The 13,041-nt window shown below is 41.0% G+C and overlaps 1 protein-coding gene and 1 long non-coding RNA gene across 4 annotated transcripts in view; one reads left to right on the top strand and one right to left on the bottom strand.

Moving 5' to 3' along the window:
* The window catches only part of SMARCD2 (SWI/SNF related BAF chromatin remodeling complex subunit D2), a 29,492-nt gene extending 19,929 nt beyond the window's left edge, over positions 1 to 9,563 (bottom strand). Inside the window, exon 1 of the mRNA XM_075846994.1 lies at positions 8,656 to 9,563. Coding sequence (XP_075703109.1) covers positions 8,656 to 8,757 — 102 coding nt within the window. The 5' untranslated portion in view covers positions 8,758 to 9,563. The remainder of the gene's footprint in view (positions 1 to 8,655) is intronic.
* The window catches only part of LOC142666799 (uncharacterized), a 273,154-nt gene that overhangs the window by 7,631 nt on the left and 252,482 nt on the right, over positions 1 to 13,041 (top strand). For all 3 annotated transcript variants that reach the window (XR_012851732.1, XR_012851734.1, XR_012851733.1), the window contains exon 2: positions 966 to 1,082. This is a non-coding gene — a long non-coding RNA (uncharacterized LOC142666799). The remainder of the gene's footprint in view (positions 1 to 965; positions 1,083 to 13,041) is intronic.

Genomic DNA, 13,041 nt, shown 5'->3' with positions numbered 1-13,041 from the left:
CAGAAGCAGAATGCTGATAACCATTTATAGAAGCTTATTTTGTGTTTAAGGGTGCAGTAACGTCTGTTTTTTTCGCCTTGTATGTCCACAATGTAAAAATACGCTGCAGAAAACGGTAAAATGTCGAATGGGAAAAATATTTTGCAAATCAGACAGATTTCCCGCGTTGCGGAATATTTTTCCCATAGTCTTACATTGTACAGTTTTCAGCAGCGTATTTTTTTTCAACTGCGCTATTGATTCTGTCGAAAAAACGGAAGCCTGCCGGAACGGTGACGAACGGAAACCATTAGCAATGTTTCCGTCACCATTGATATCAATGGTGATGCAAACGGAAGCTGTGGTTTCCGTTTGACTTTCCGTTATGGGGTTCCACGACGGAAACCTCCGACGGAACCCCTCAACGGAAAGCAAACGCTGATGTGAACAGGCCCTAACTGTGCTGTATGAACAATCTTTTTCCATGCTGCAGTTTTTCCCCATTAGGCTGGATTCACACTTGTGTTTTTTTGAGCCAAAGGCAGGTGTATCCACTCCTGACTTTGGCTTAAAAACCTGCACCAAAAACGGCATGAAAACTAAATGAGTGAATCCAGCCTTGAAGTCGGCAATAGGGAAAAACTGCAGCAAAGACGTGACCGATCAGGCATTCTCTGGTTTTATATATCCACAGCAAGCACTGAAAACTGTGCAGTTATCAAACACAAGGTGTGAATGGGATTTGCCAAAACCCAACTCGCTCGCTTACAGGTGACATCTGGGCGTTGTGTTTATTCTACACAAGAATGCAGCGGGAAAAAAAACAACCTCAAAAAGAGGCTATGGGAATTTTGCGGCAAATTTTCCTCGGATTTCACTGTTTGCATTGGAAAATCTGCAAGACTTCTGCAATATACAGGGCGTATTGCCGATTTTAGCCATATTGAAAACCCTGTTCACTTATATTGTACTGTTCTTTATTGCAGAAATCCAGTGTAGAATCCGTATAAAAAATCGGCAACATTTCTACCATGTCAGATATCGCCTTAAAGAAATGATTACCATTTAAGCTATGTTCACCTACATGAACCATATAAACCAGAGTAAGTACCCTTCTAAATATGAACTACAAATAAATACATTAAATGCAGAGAAGTGTTTAGCTCATATTCCTGTGTGGTTAAAATTGCAGATTATGCACCAAGTAATGGAAGTGACGTGACTTGTCATCTGTAGTAATAGTTTTGTAAACGGACAAAAAACCCTGTGAGATGTAATATGGAGAACTGTGTATTTGTATAGATTGAACAGAATATTAGTATCTAAAGATAATAATTTGCTATTTAATAGGAAGCTGACAGCACATCAGATCCATATATTTTCCATTAATTAGCTGCATGTTCCTGTGTCACAGAGATAAAGGTGCTCGTCATAATTAAACCGGTGGAAATATATGACTAATATGCGCTGCATCTGATTAAAGAAACGTTCCATTTACTACATCAAAAACTGTAGAACTGAAATGTATAAATTCTGTATTTCAATTTTTTTATTTTCCCATGATTACAGCTACCACCTTTTGACTGGTTACACACACACACAGAGGGGGAGTTTATTTACCTTTCCAAGCCGGTTTTCTGGTGTAGAACCGTTGCAAAAGGCACATAAGTCGCAATTTGTGGTGAAAACTCCCTGTGACCACGTATTGTGACGCCACTGTCTTGACCAGCCGAAAGATGCAATAAATAAATAAATGTGTCACATCCTACTCCACCAAAAACCGCATGAAAACTAAATGTGTGAATCCAGCCTTGAAGTCCGCAATGGGGAAAAACTGCAGCAAAGACATGACCGATAAGGCATGCTCTGATTTTAGGAAACGCCAGTCTTTATAAATCTCCCCCACGCTGTTTCGTTCAGGTCTTTCTGGCTCTTTTGACAAATTTTTGGGCAAAAATACAAAGGCCAGATGTTTGCTATGAGTGGAAAGGAAACTAATAGTTTCATGCAATAGGGCAGACTTACACGGTCCAAAATTTGTTTAAAAAAAATAAAAATTGAGAGAGAGGGGCTTCAGAGTCCTTGTGAAATTATGCACTTCCATGTGAAGTTATTTATCAAGCTTTTTCCAGGGGACCATAGGCTGTTTTTTTGTTTTTTTTTGCCAAAGCTGACCATGCATATAACTCCCAACGGGAATAAAAGGTCAGGAATGTTTAAATCCAACATGCACAATCCTTATTACCCCAAACATTTGCTGACTGGGGAACGTTGGAAGGCCCTAATATACGTTAGATTGTTGACCAATCCCACCAAAATCAAGGGTTCAGATAGTTTTTATCTAATAGAATCTACGACACAATGGGTACTATTATAGATCTTTAAATGGTAAGGGCCTTTTACATCAGATGAAAATCAGCCGGTGCAGCGAGCGCCGTTCAACGAGACATCCTTGATGGGCGCTCGTTTGCTCATGTCATACGAAGCTATGGATGGGGATGAGCGGTCGTTACTCTGATCGCTCGTCTCCATACCTTATTATCATGTCTGCAGCGCTCTCCCTGTTTACACAGGGAGATGCGCTGCTGCCAACGATAATGTTTCACTTTTTGGAAACGATACGACCAGCAGATGATCGAGCGTTTGCTCGTTCATCTGCTGATCGTTCCCCTTATTACACAGGGCAATTATCAGCAACGAGCGTTATATGAACACTCGTCTGCCTGATTATCGCCCAGTGTAAAAGGGCCTTTACATTTAGACTTTTCTGTTGCTTTGGCCCTTGTAGACGATACGTTTTTTGGGATTTTTTTCCTGCAATGTGTGAACAGGGTTTTCTAAAACCCCGCTTCCTTTCATTGTACTCAACTTTTGTTGCAGATTTTTATTGAGGAATCCAAATCTGGACCACTATTGCTACGAGTGCTTTTACACGTACAGATTCCCATTCAATTTCTATCAATCTAAATTGATGTGTGTCAGGGTGCCCATTTACACAGCTACAGTGTGCCGTGCCGCAAACACGAGTTACCGCATAGTTGCTATGTGTATGAACAACCTGAATGGCCAATTGGTCGGATTGAAATCTGTCTCAACTGACGCGCTCAAAAATCTTTGTCTGCCAATCATCATTATCACCATAATTGTAGCGTGTAAACAGGATCGAAGTACTACATATATATATATATATATATATATATATATATATATATATATAAAACTCGATACACTACTTTCCATGATTGTATTATCACATTACTGATATCTCGTTGTGCTTTGTATTAATGCATTTTCTCAAAGGCTTTTCTTTACTCCACTTCTTTACTCCACTTACTCCTACTCCTGTGTTAACTACAACCTTCCTCTCTCTCTCTCTCTCTCTCTCTCTCTCTCTCCACTCCCCCAGACCAGGTGTGCTGTTTACATGCCTCACCTAGCTGGAAAGACCAGATTCCTCTCCAAAAGCAGAACTGTGCATGCCGGGAAGTGGCTGTTATACTTAACGCTTCTATGGCTAACGTGGGAGGGAAAGCAGACAAACTCAGGGCCAAGGTGTAGTGTAAGATGTTACGGAGTATGACTGCAAGCAATAAATGCTCAATCCCTCTCACTTCATACTATAAATACTATATTATTTCCCCCCATATTTTTATAGCACATACAGGTTCTCTAGATGTGTGTATTTGCTTACTGCATTCTAGTTGACTTATTTTTTTTCCTTGTTGCAGCGTTACAAATGTTAATCTTGTGGTCGGTCTGTGTCATGAGGTAGTCATATGGTACTGCTGCTCGAGAGCTGGGGAGGGGAAGTAGAAGTTGAAGGAAACTGAAAGATGGTGGAATGTTTTATCTGAAAACAAATTCTTGTCAATACACTTTTTACACATTGTTTAGTATTAGAAAATATTCACGCGTTAACCAATTTAATTCCAAGTTGTTAAAGGGAACCTGTTACCATCATTTCACCTATTAAACCAGCAATACCTGGTGGTAGTGGGTGAAAAATCATTTCTATATAACCTATAATTGTCTTCTTAGTCGGCTCTGTACCTATAGTATTCAGTTTTTTAGTGTTCCCGCACCGTATGCTAATAAGCATAAGAGAGTCAAATCTTCATTTCTCAATTCTTTCCGAGTTACCCCACCTCCTTACTTTTGATTGACAGTTCCTCGCCTCCCCCAGCACACACAATCCCGCGCTTGTGCATTGATGTCTTATTCTGGTGTGTGCGCACAAAGGGATACCGGAGTATTACGATAAAAGGCGCAAAATGTTTGCAGACCGTTATTTACAGTAGGAGGAGGAGTTTAGGAGAGGAGATAACGACAATTAACTTTTTATAGCAGCGGCCAGTGAGGGATAAGTAAAGTTCAATAGTTGAAATGCTGGTGACAGGTTCCCTTTAATGAAAATGTTGCCTTTTACTAGCACTTAGTGTCCTATGCAGCCTATTTCTTCCCTACTAGGGTTTCATCCCCAAGTTCTTACTAGGCTGAATAATAGGTTTATAGGTGAAGTTGGAACTTGCTGTGCTATATGTTAGCGACTGGGCACTGGAAAATAGTCAAATGTGGTGCAGCAGTTGGAGGAGGCCACCTATGCTAGGAGTTGTAATTTTGCACAAGCTACAGGTTGGAGACCAGTGGTCTATATGATAGTATATGGGTTCATCAGGCCCCATGGTCTGTTGTGTTTACAGGTCTATGTTTAGTTGTAGCACTAGGTTTGTGACATTCTCTCATCTCTGAGGGCTTTTTGGAATCACACACGCGATTTTTGTAAAGACTTATACGTCTCCTCTCTTTTGTATCCATCCTGTATTTGGCTCAATAAAAAAAACTTCCTGAAACACTGCATGTGTGATGCCAGTCAGACTTTTTTTTTTTTAAAGAAAAAAATATATATCACTTTCTACTTGACCCCCCTCCTCTTCTTATTCACATACGGGGCCTAAAGTCACTCGACAACAGTGAAATTAGACAAGTTGAGACACAGCAGTCACACAAAGCCTAGTGAGTACCACTGCTCAGAATTCACAGTAATTTGCTGCCTTCTTGCTTTCGGCTTTCTGGGTAATCCTGCTTCAAAGTCTGCACGTTCCACCCTGGACAACCCAAGTCACGGCATACGAAAAAAGTTGCTTAATGATTAAAAACTAGTTGGTTTTGTTTTTGTTGAGCCATTTACCAAGAACTATAGATGACCTAAGTGCATCTACGGTCTGAAAGCCCTGGCCTCTAAGGCTATGTTCACACCAAGTTTTTTGACGCGGAAACTGCGCGCAAAACTCGTCAAAAACGGCCTGAAAATGCCTCCCATTGATTTCAATGGGAGGCGGAGGCGTCTTTTTCCCGCGAGTGGTAAAATCGTCTCGCGGGAGAAAGAAGGGACATGCCCTATCTTCGGGCGTTTACGCCGCTGACTTCCCATAGACTTCAATGGGAGGCAGAGAAAGCGTATTTTGCAGCGTTTTATGCCTGCGGCACTCAATGCCCGCGGGCGAAAAACGCTGCGAAAATCGGCCTGCAGGGAGAGAAAAATCTGCCTCAAACTTCCAAACGGAATTTTGAGGCAGATATTCCGCCTGCAAAAAACTCTGTGTGAACATAGCCTAAGTGTCCAGCTCAGTCAGCCATATTGACAGCTTGTGTGATATAAAACCAAACTGTTGTGTAGGGGGTTCAATTTATTAAAATTGCAGCTAATACATATCTATGAGAATTTAAAACGGGTTCTGAGGATGAGGCATAAAAAGGTTCAGTAATTAGTTTTTGCTTTTTATCGGCCTAGAAATAATTAGGGAATTTTAGTGTAGGGTATAGTTGAAGCTAGTAGTTGAATGAACAGTTGGAGCAGAGTTTCACTGTACACATTACTATTGATAATTAAGCTTTGGGTTAAAAGCTGGCTAGTTAAAACTTGTTAAATAAGGTTTTGTAAATCCACAAGATGCCCTTCTTTACTTGAATGGGTATCTGAATTGAATCACATTATGAGATTGGAAAGTCTTTTGGCGAGGGATAATGGAAAACAAGACCGATTCCTTAATACCTGGAAGGGTTGGATTCTGTTTAAAGACAGCGATGCGCTTCCTCGTTGGCTGGAGGATAACACTTGAATCTCTCTCACCTTTAACGCATCTCCAGTCGATGCCCTCCTTCCTTCACCTCACGTCCCCCCCGCCTTCCAAGCCCCCTCACATATATATATATATATATATATATATATATATATTTATGTATTTATTATTATTTTTTTTTTCTTCTTGCGTTTCTTTTTATATCTCTTTTTAATAATATCTTAAATACCCATAGTATTTCCCTTTATGCTTCATATGCTATTATAAACTTGTTTTTGATATTATGTATACTCTATTTGTATTCTACTGATTTGTTTCCGTTAAATTGTCATTTGTTTTATATGCGATTGTATTTCTATTGTGCATTTTTCTTTATTGAAAAAAACTTCAATAATGAAAAATAAGGTTTTGTAATTCACAAGTAAAATGAGTGACCTCAGTAATTTAGTATTGTTTATTTACATCAGTTTTTTACAGTCCTTTGCCAAGTTGCCAGTTCTAGTCCTGTACCTGTAGAAGCATTCTAGCATGACCATGTCTTAAAATGACACCAACATTACAAATCAGAATTCGGTTTAAGGCCTCATGCACACGGCTGTAATATGAATCTGTGTTGCACAAATATGTAATATGGATTGCATAGACTGTTATGGGTCCATACTATACCTCCTTTTGCATCCGATTTTATACAGCGGCACATATATATTTTTTTCTTACAAAAATATTTTCATATTTCTAGGGGAGAATTTGGTGCGTAATACAGACCAGTAGACAATCTGTGTGCCGCTGTTGATTCTTTTCATGCTGCTATGACGTGTGCAAGGGCCCTAAAGCTCACACATGTTTAATACTCCTGCCAATATATGTGTTTCAATAGATTTCTCTTGTAGAGACTAGAACTACACTGAAAATTATCATTATAGGGCCTGTGTTTGTGAAAGCCAAAGTCTGCTTCTGATTTTTCCTGCTTGCTATCCCATTTCTTTTTAGAAAAAAAATATTCTGGGCTAAACTGCCAGTTTAGTTTGATGTGTGAACCTGGCCTAAACAGTGTGGACTGGAGAGGAGGAACCTGTAGGCACTCCATGTGAAGCCATATGGTGATATGGGAAAAACTATATTCTCCCCCAAGGGCAATGCTTTTAGGGGAGAATACCTCAGTAATTGTGCATTCAACAATTTGATAACCATGAACCATTAGTAAGTCACCACAGCAGGCTATGGGTGCTGTATTTGGGATCTGGGTGATAAGGATTATAAGTACAGGATTGGCAACCATGGATAGATAGAAAAAAAGATTAATACGTTTAAAAAGAGAATACAAATAACCGATCATACCATGAACGTCAAGTTATGGCTGACTACTGGCCCTAAAAAACAACCTTACAAATCAAATGAACAAGAACATGTGCAATAAATAGTCTACATTCATGAAAAAATTTATATTATATCTATGGGAGGAGAGTTGTGATTTTCTTAAAAATTGTATAGTTTCCTGTTAAAATGTTAAATTTAGATGTAAAGAAGTTGTTGTTTTTTTCCCCAAAGAAAATAATGCAAACCGTATTCTAATTGGCTTTGTCTAGTAATTCCTCCTAGCAACTACCATGGAGTCCTTTATCTTAAATAATGATGCATCATTTGCCTTGTAAAGCTTTCGTTGTTTCCCCCTGTCATCTGTGGGATAGATAATGGAAAGTACCTAATAATTCAAGTTTACAGTACTGAACAAACGACAACAAAGTTCTTTATACAAAGACCATGGCAAATGTTCATGTTATTTACTTATTACATATTACAGCTTTGTACAACTGGGAGATTGTACAAAGGTGTAATATAGCTGTGTGTAAGAGGCCCAAGCATGGTAGTTTTCTGTGAAACTACTAGAATATACAGTAAAATTTATTTAGTCCTACATCAATGCAACCTGATCAATGCTGGATTATCAGAAAATCAGAGAAAGGCTATGTTCACACCTACGTTGTTACATTCCGTTGTTCTGCTTCGTCAGAGGAGCAGAACAAGGAAATGGCGGAAGCAACTGTTCCGTTGCACGACGGACACCACTGGCGGGAGATGCAACCCATTAGACTTTAATGGGTTCCGTCGGCTTTCAGTCAGGGTGTCCGCGGTTTTACCGGAAACAATAGCGGATCATGCTGCGCTATTGTCCAGTAGCCTTGGCCAGATCTGCGACGGAGCCTCAAGCACAGATGTGAACGAGACCTAAGGGTAGAGAACGTTCAGGAAGAAAGCTCCAAAAATCAATATAAAGGGCCTCATTTATCAAAACTGTCTAACAGTAAAACTGTCTTTGTTGCCTATAGCATCCAAGTAGAGCTTAGCGTTATTTTTTTTTAAATGTAAGAAATTAAAGTAGACCGTTTTGATAAATGAGGCCCATAGAGTTCTGCTTTTGTCTTGTAAATCCCATATTATTTTGCAGTTCTGTTACCGATGATTCTGATACTAAAGCGAATTAAAGAATTGCTATTTAAACGAATTCCTTATGTATTCTTGTTGGATCGTTAATGTAAGCCAACACTAAATAAAAGAAGACATCCAGGATTACTGCTATTATTTTCATGTACATTACCTGGTAAGGTCCTGGCGGACTCCTGTACAGTCCTGGGTTTGGTCCTCGCATCATATTCATTTGGCTTCCAGGTGGGAGAGGTGGACCACCTCTGGAGGACATGAAGTTGTAGAGGGACGATGTCCTTAGAGAAGGGTTTTTAGTGACCCTGTGTTTACACGGTAGGTCTGGTGCAGCCCTTTCAGTCAGTAAATTCTACCTTTCGTGGAGATTTCAGCTGTGTCTGTAAAAACACAACAACCCTCTCTCTCTATATATAGATTGACTTCTTGTATTCCTTCCTGTTCTTGTATTCTTTCTGCTCCATACAGCTTGTGCTTTACTGCTGTATTGTATAGTATATGTTCTATTTGATCTGTATGCACTACAGCCCTCTCCTATGTGTAACCTTTTTATAATATGCGATTTTCATTGTGCAGTTTCTGTGTGTAACCTTTATGGTATATCCAGCACAGTGCAGCCTCCTCGTGTGTCTACTCAGTATACGGGCACCTCCTTTGTACAACTCTTGTGCAATACAAACTGTGTTTTGTGCTGCACAACCTCCTTGTGCATTACCATGTTCTGCTTCCTCCTGTGTGTAACTTTTGTGCTGTGTAGCCTCCTATGTATGTCTCCAGCCCAGTGCTGCTACTTCCAGTGTGGATCTTCTTTACAGCTGAGCTTCTTCCTATGCGTTGTATCTCCTGTGCCCAGCAGCCTCCTGTGTGTGTAGTCCAGCCTCATGTGTATAGCTCCTCCACAGTGCAACCTCCTCTTGTGTGTATGTGCTGCGCAGCACAGCCTCCCCCACTGTGTATCTGGTACTGTGCTGAGTCTTCTTACTGCTGTTGGTCTCATAGGAAGTTATTGGAAGGTTTTTCTGTTGGTGTCATCACTTCCAGAGAGCTGTTTTGCAACAAACCTCCCATCTCATCTATGCCCTCCCTCTTTCACCCCTTTCCTACTCTTATCTCTCTCCTCCCATTTAGCTTCTCCTCCTTCTGTCATCTCCTCCCTTTCTATCTTCTTTAATCATTCCCAACCCTCACCCTCTCTTACTGCCACTCCTACCCTTTATTTGCCCTGTTCTATATCGCTTCTGCAGTCTTTCTTTCCTTTGCACTTATCTTCTACCTCCCTCCTCCTTCCCAACTCTGCCCTCCCTCTAACTGGTGTCATGTCTGTGATCTGGCACTACTATCTGACTCTACGCCCTTTCCCTGCCCTCTCACCTTCTTCTACGTTTCCTCCCCTGTTTTCTATTCCATGTGCTTTGCAGACTTTGATCCATTTTGTCCTCACCTATTTGCCGCTGGTTTTGATCGTAGAGTCATGCATTCTCTCTTCCTGTTCTATGTTCATTAATATGAAACTAATGTAATACTGCTTGACTCTTTTCTATTATTTATTACTTACTCAATGGCAGGGATTTATCAAGAGTGTTGTAGGATGCTTGAATTTATATATAAAAAAGTTACACACAAAGGATAAATTTCATTAAACCCTCTAGGCACAATAGTCACATTTCACCAAGATTTTGCGGCATAAAAAGTACACTTCTATAATAAATTGGTTGCACCTTTTTCTAGACACTTGAAAACTGTCAATGTAAGTGGGAAAAGTGTCTAAAACACGTCACAAATTTGACACACACCAAATTATGCCAGTTTTCTGCTCAAACAGCACATTTATGAATCCCACTTTTTTCAACAGAAATTATACATCATAATTTTATTTTTATTAATAACGACAAATACTATATAGCACTGTCGTCAACAGATGTGCTTAGCCCTATACTAGTCTTATGAAACATGCTTCCCACTATGACGTCCATGTGTCCTAATGAAGCATATGGAAAGCGGGTGTCTTTTTGAGACAACCCCTTAATGGTTTATGCTGTGAATCCACGGGGGGAGGAGGTTGTACACAGCAGATCAGAGAGTGGAGAGGGGGGAAAGCTTACAAGTGTTCATAGAGAGCAGATACGTAAGCTGTCAGTATCACAGTGTATATAGGGAGGAGAGCAGAGAAGGAATCACACAGGCTGGTGTAGAGAAAAAACTTTGCCGATACAGAAAGCTGGTAAAGGCAGCAGCAGCCCGGAGTCACAGACCTCACATCCAGCATGTATTAGCGTGCAGTCACATGCGAAAGATTTAGTTGCAGAAATTTTTGCGACTGAAAATCTGTTTCATTCATCTGAATGGCACATTCAGAAATCCATGCACCTGCTGCAGAACCTTCTGCAGAAACAACCCTATTCAGATGAAGAACTGATCTTCGGTCACAAAAATTTCTGCAACAAAAAGTGCCGTGATTGAATCCACCCTTAGGCCGGGTTCCCACGTGGCGTAAACACTGCGGGATTTCCACAACGGGATTCTGTTCGGAAATTCCGCAGCATTTACAGTAGCAGCAAAGTGGATGAGATTCAGAAAATCTCATGCCCATGCTGCAGAAAGATAACGCAGTGTAAACGGTAATAAATTTGTCCTGCGGTGCAGATTTTAATTCCCCAGCATGTCAATTTATGCTGCGCTTTTGTTAATTTTCCGTTGCGGGTCTTCTGCATGTAATTCAATGGGGATGCAAAACCCGTAACAGAAAGCCCAGTGTTGCGGGTTTTGCTGCGTATTCGCAGCGATTACGCCGCAAAAATCGCAACTACGGAAAATAAAATCTTACTTACCCCTCTTCCTTCCTGCCGCCCGGTCTCCTGGGATGATGATGTATCCCATGTGATCGCTGCAGCCTGTGATTGGCTGCATCGGTCACATGGGACGCTACGTCATCCCAGGAGGCCGGCCTGGATGACTTCAGTGGCCGGCCTCCTGGGATGGCGTTACGTACCATGTGACTGCCGCTGCAGCGGTCACAAGGGCTGCAGTGTCTTCCAGGGAGACCGAAATGTGATGGAAGGATGCGTCGCCATAACAATGACCTATGTAAATATAAACGGTCCAGGTTGAATATGCTATGAGGTCTTTACACAGCGTATCCGTCCTGTGGGAACCCGGCCTTAGGGTAAGGACACACAGGGCGTATATGCTGTGTAAAACTACACAGCATATCCATCCTCGAAGCCGCCGGAAATTCCGCGCGAAAAAACGCACCAAATTGTTGTGCAGTGTTTCGCGCAGAACCTTCGCTGCAGACACAGTGCTAGAAAAAAAAAAAGGTTAATACTTACCTTCGAGAGTTGTCATATCGACGCGTCCCTCTGTTCTGAGTGCAGCCCGGCCTCCTGGGATGACTTCAGTCCATGTGTCCACCGCAGACTGTGAGCAGACGCAGACTCTGCAGCAGACACATGGGATGAAACGTCATCCCAGGGGGCCAGGCTGCACTCAGAACAGAGGAACGTGTCGCTATGACAATGCCCGTTGTAAATATTAACCTTTTTATTATTTTTAAACCCAAAAATATATATTTTTTCTAATATGCAACTTTTGCACCAGAATCGCAGGTTTTCTATTCCAAAAATCACGTTTGCCCGTTTGTTTCGGGTTTTATCTCCCCGTTGAATACACTGGGCAAAACCTGCAACAAAAGAGCAGCGATTACGCAGCATAAATGACATGCTGCGGATTAAAAAAACGCACCACAGGTAAATTTACATGTCTGTGTTTTTTTTCAATGCAATAATTTGCCACAGATTTGCTACAGATTTTTCCATCGCATCTGAACTCACCCTTGCAAGTTCTGGTACAGCAGCACGTTTGAAATACTGTGTTGTCTATCCTATAAGCAGAGTCGTTTTTATATAGATCTTTAACGTATGTATACAGGCTTCAGGGTACTAGTTTTAAGAGATGCTACAATAAAGTCTAATACAGAATTATGCTCTACTTGGCTTTGGAGCTGTTGTCCCCCCCCCCTTCTTTACAGTTTTTCTTATTCGTTAGAGGCGGTTAGAAAACAGGAAGTATCTGACAAGAAACTCGTGGCTGCTCGATCTTCATTTCATTGTTTAAATTTTTCATCTCTGTGCTAAAAAATAAAAAAAAATCTGAGCTGGCACATCATAAACTGGAGCGCAGATTTGTTATGACCGCATGCTTCACTTCTGCTGTTGATGGGTCCACAAAACCGGCAGATTGAATCACGTTATGAGCAAGGCTTCTGATTTCTCACTAACAAGCAATTAATAGGATGCCAAAATAATTTTGCCACGGTTTGTGACCAAAAATACGTCAATTGACAGTGACGTGTGAACCCTGAATTACAACGCTACTGTAATTACAGTTGTAAGGCTGGGTTCACACATTGCGGTCAGCGTCCATATTTTTTCTCACAAACTGCGGCAAAATTGCTCTGCAAAAATATCCGCATTTTTACCGCAACGTCGAAAAAACCCCAAAACCTTCGGGTATGGAGCGATGTTGCAGCAGCTGCGATGGCACA

The sequence above is a fragment of the Rhinoderma darwinii genome, chromosome 13, assembly GCF_050947455.1.
Source record: "Rhinoderma darwinii isolate aRhiDar2 chromosome 13, aRhiDar2.hap1, whole genome shotgun sequence".
NCBI lineage: Eukaryota > Metazoa > Chordata > Amphibia > Anura > Rhinodermatidae > Rhinoderma > Rhinoderma darwinii.
Note: the sequence above shows the minus strand (reverse complement) of the source record. Positions and strands in the feature narration are given on the sequence as shown.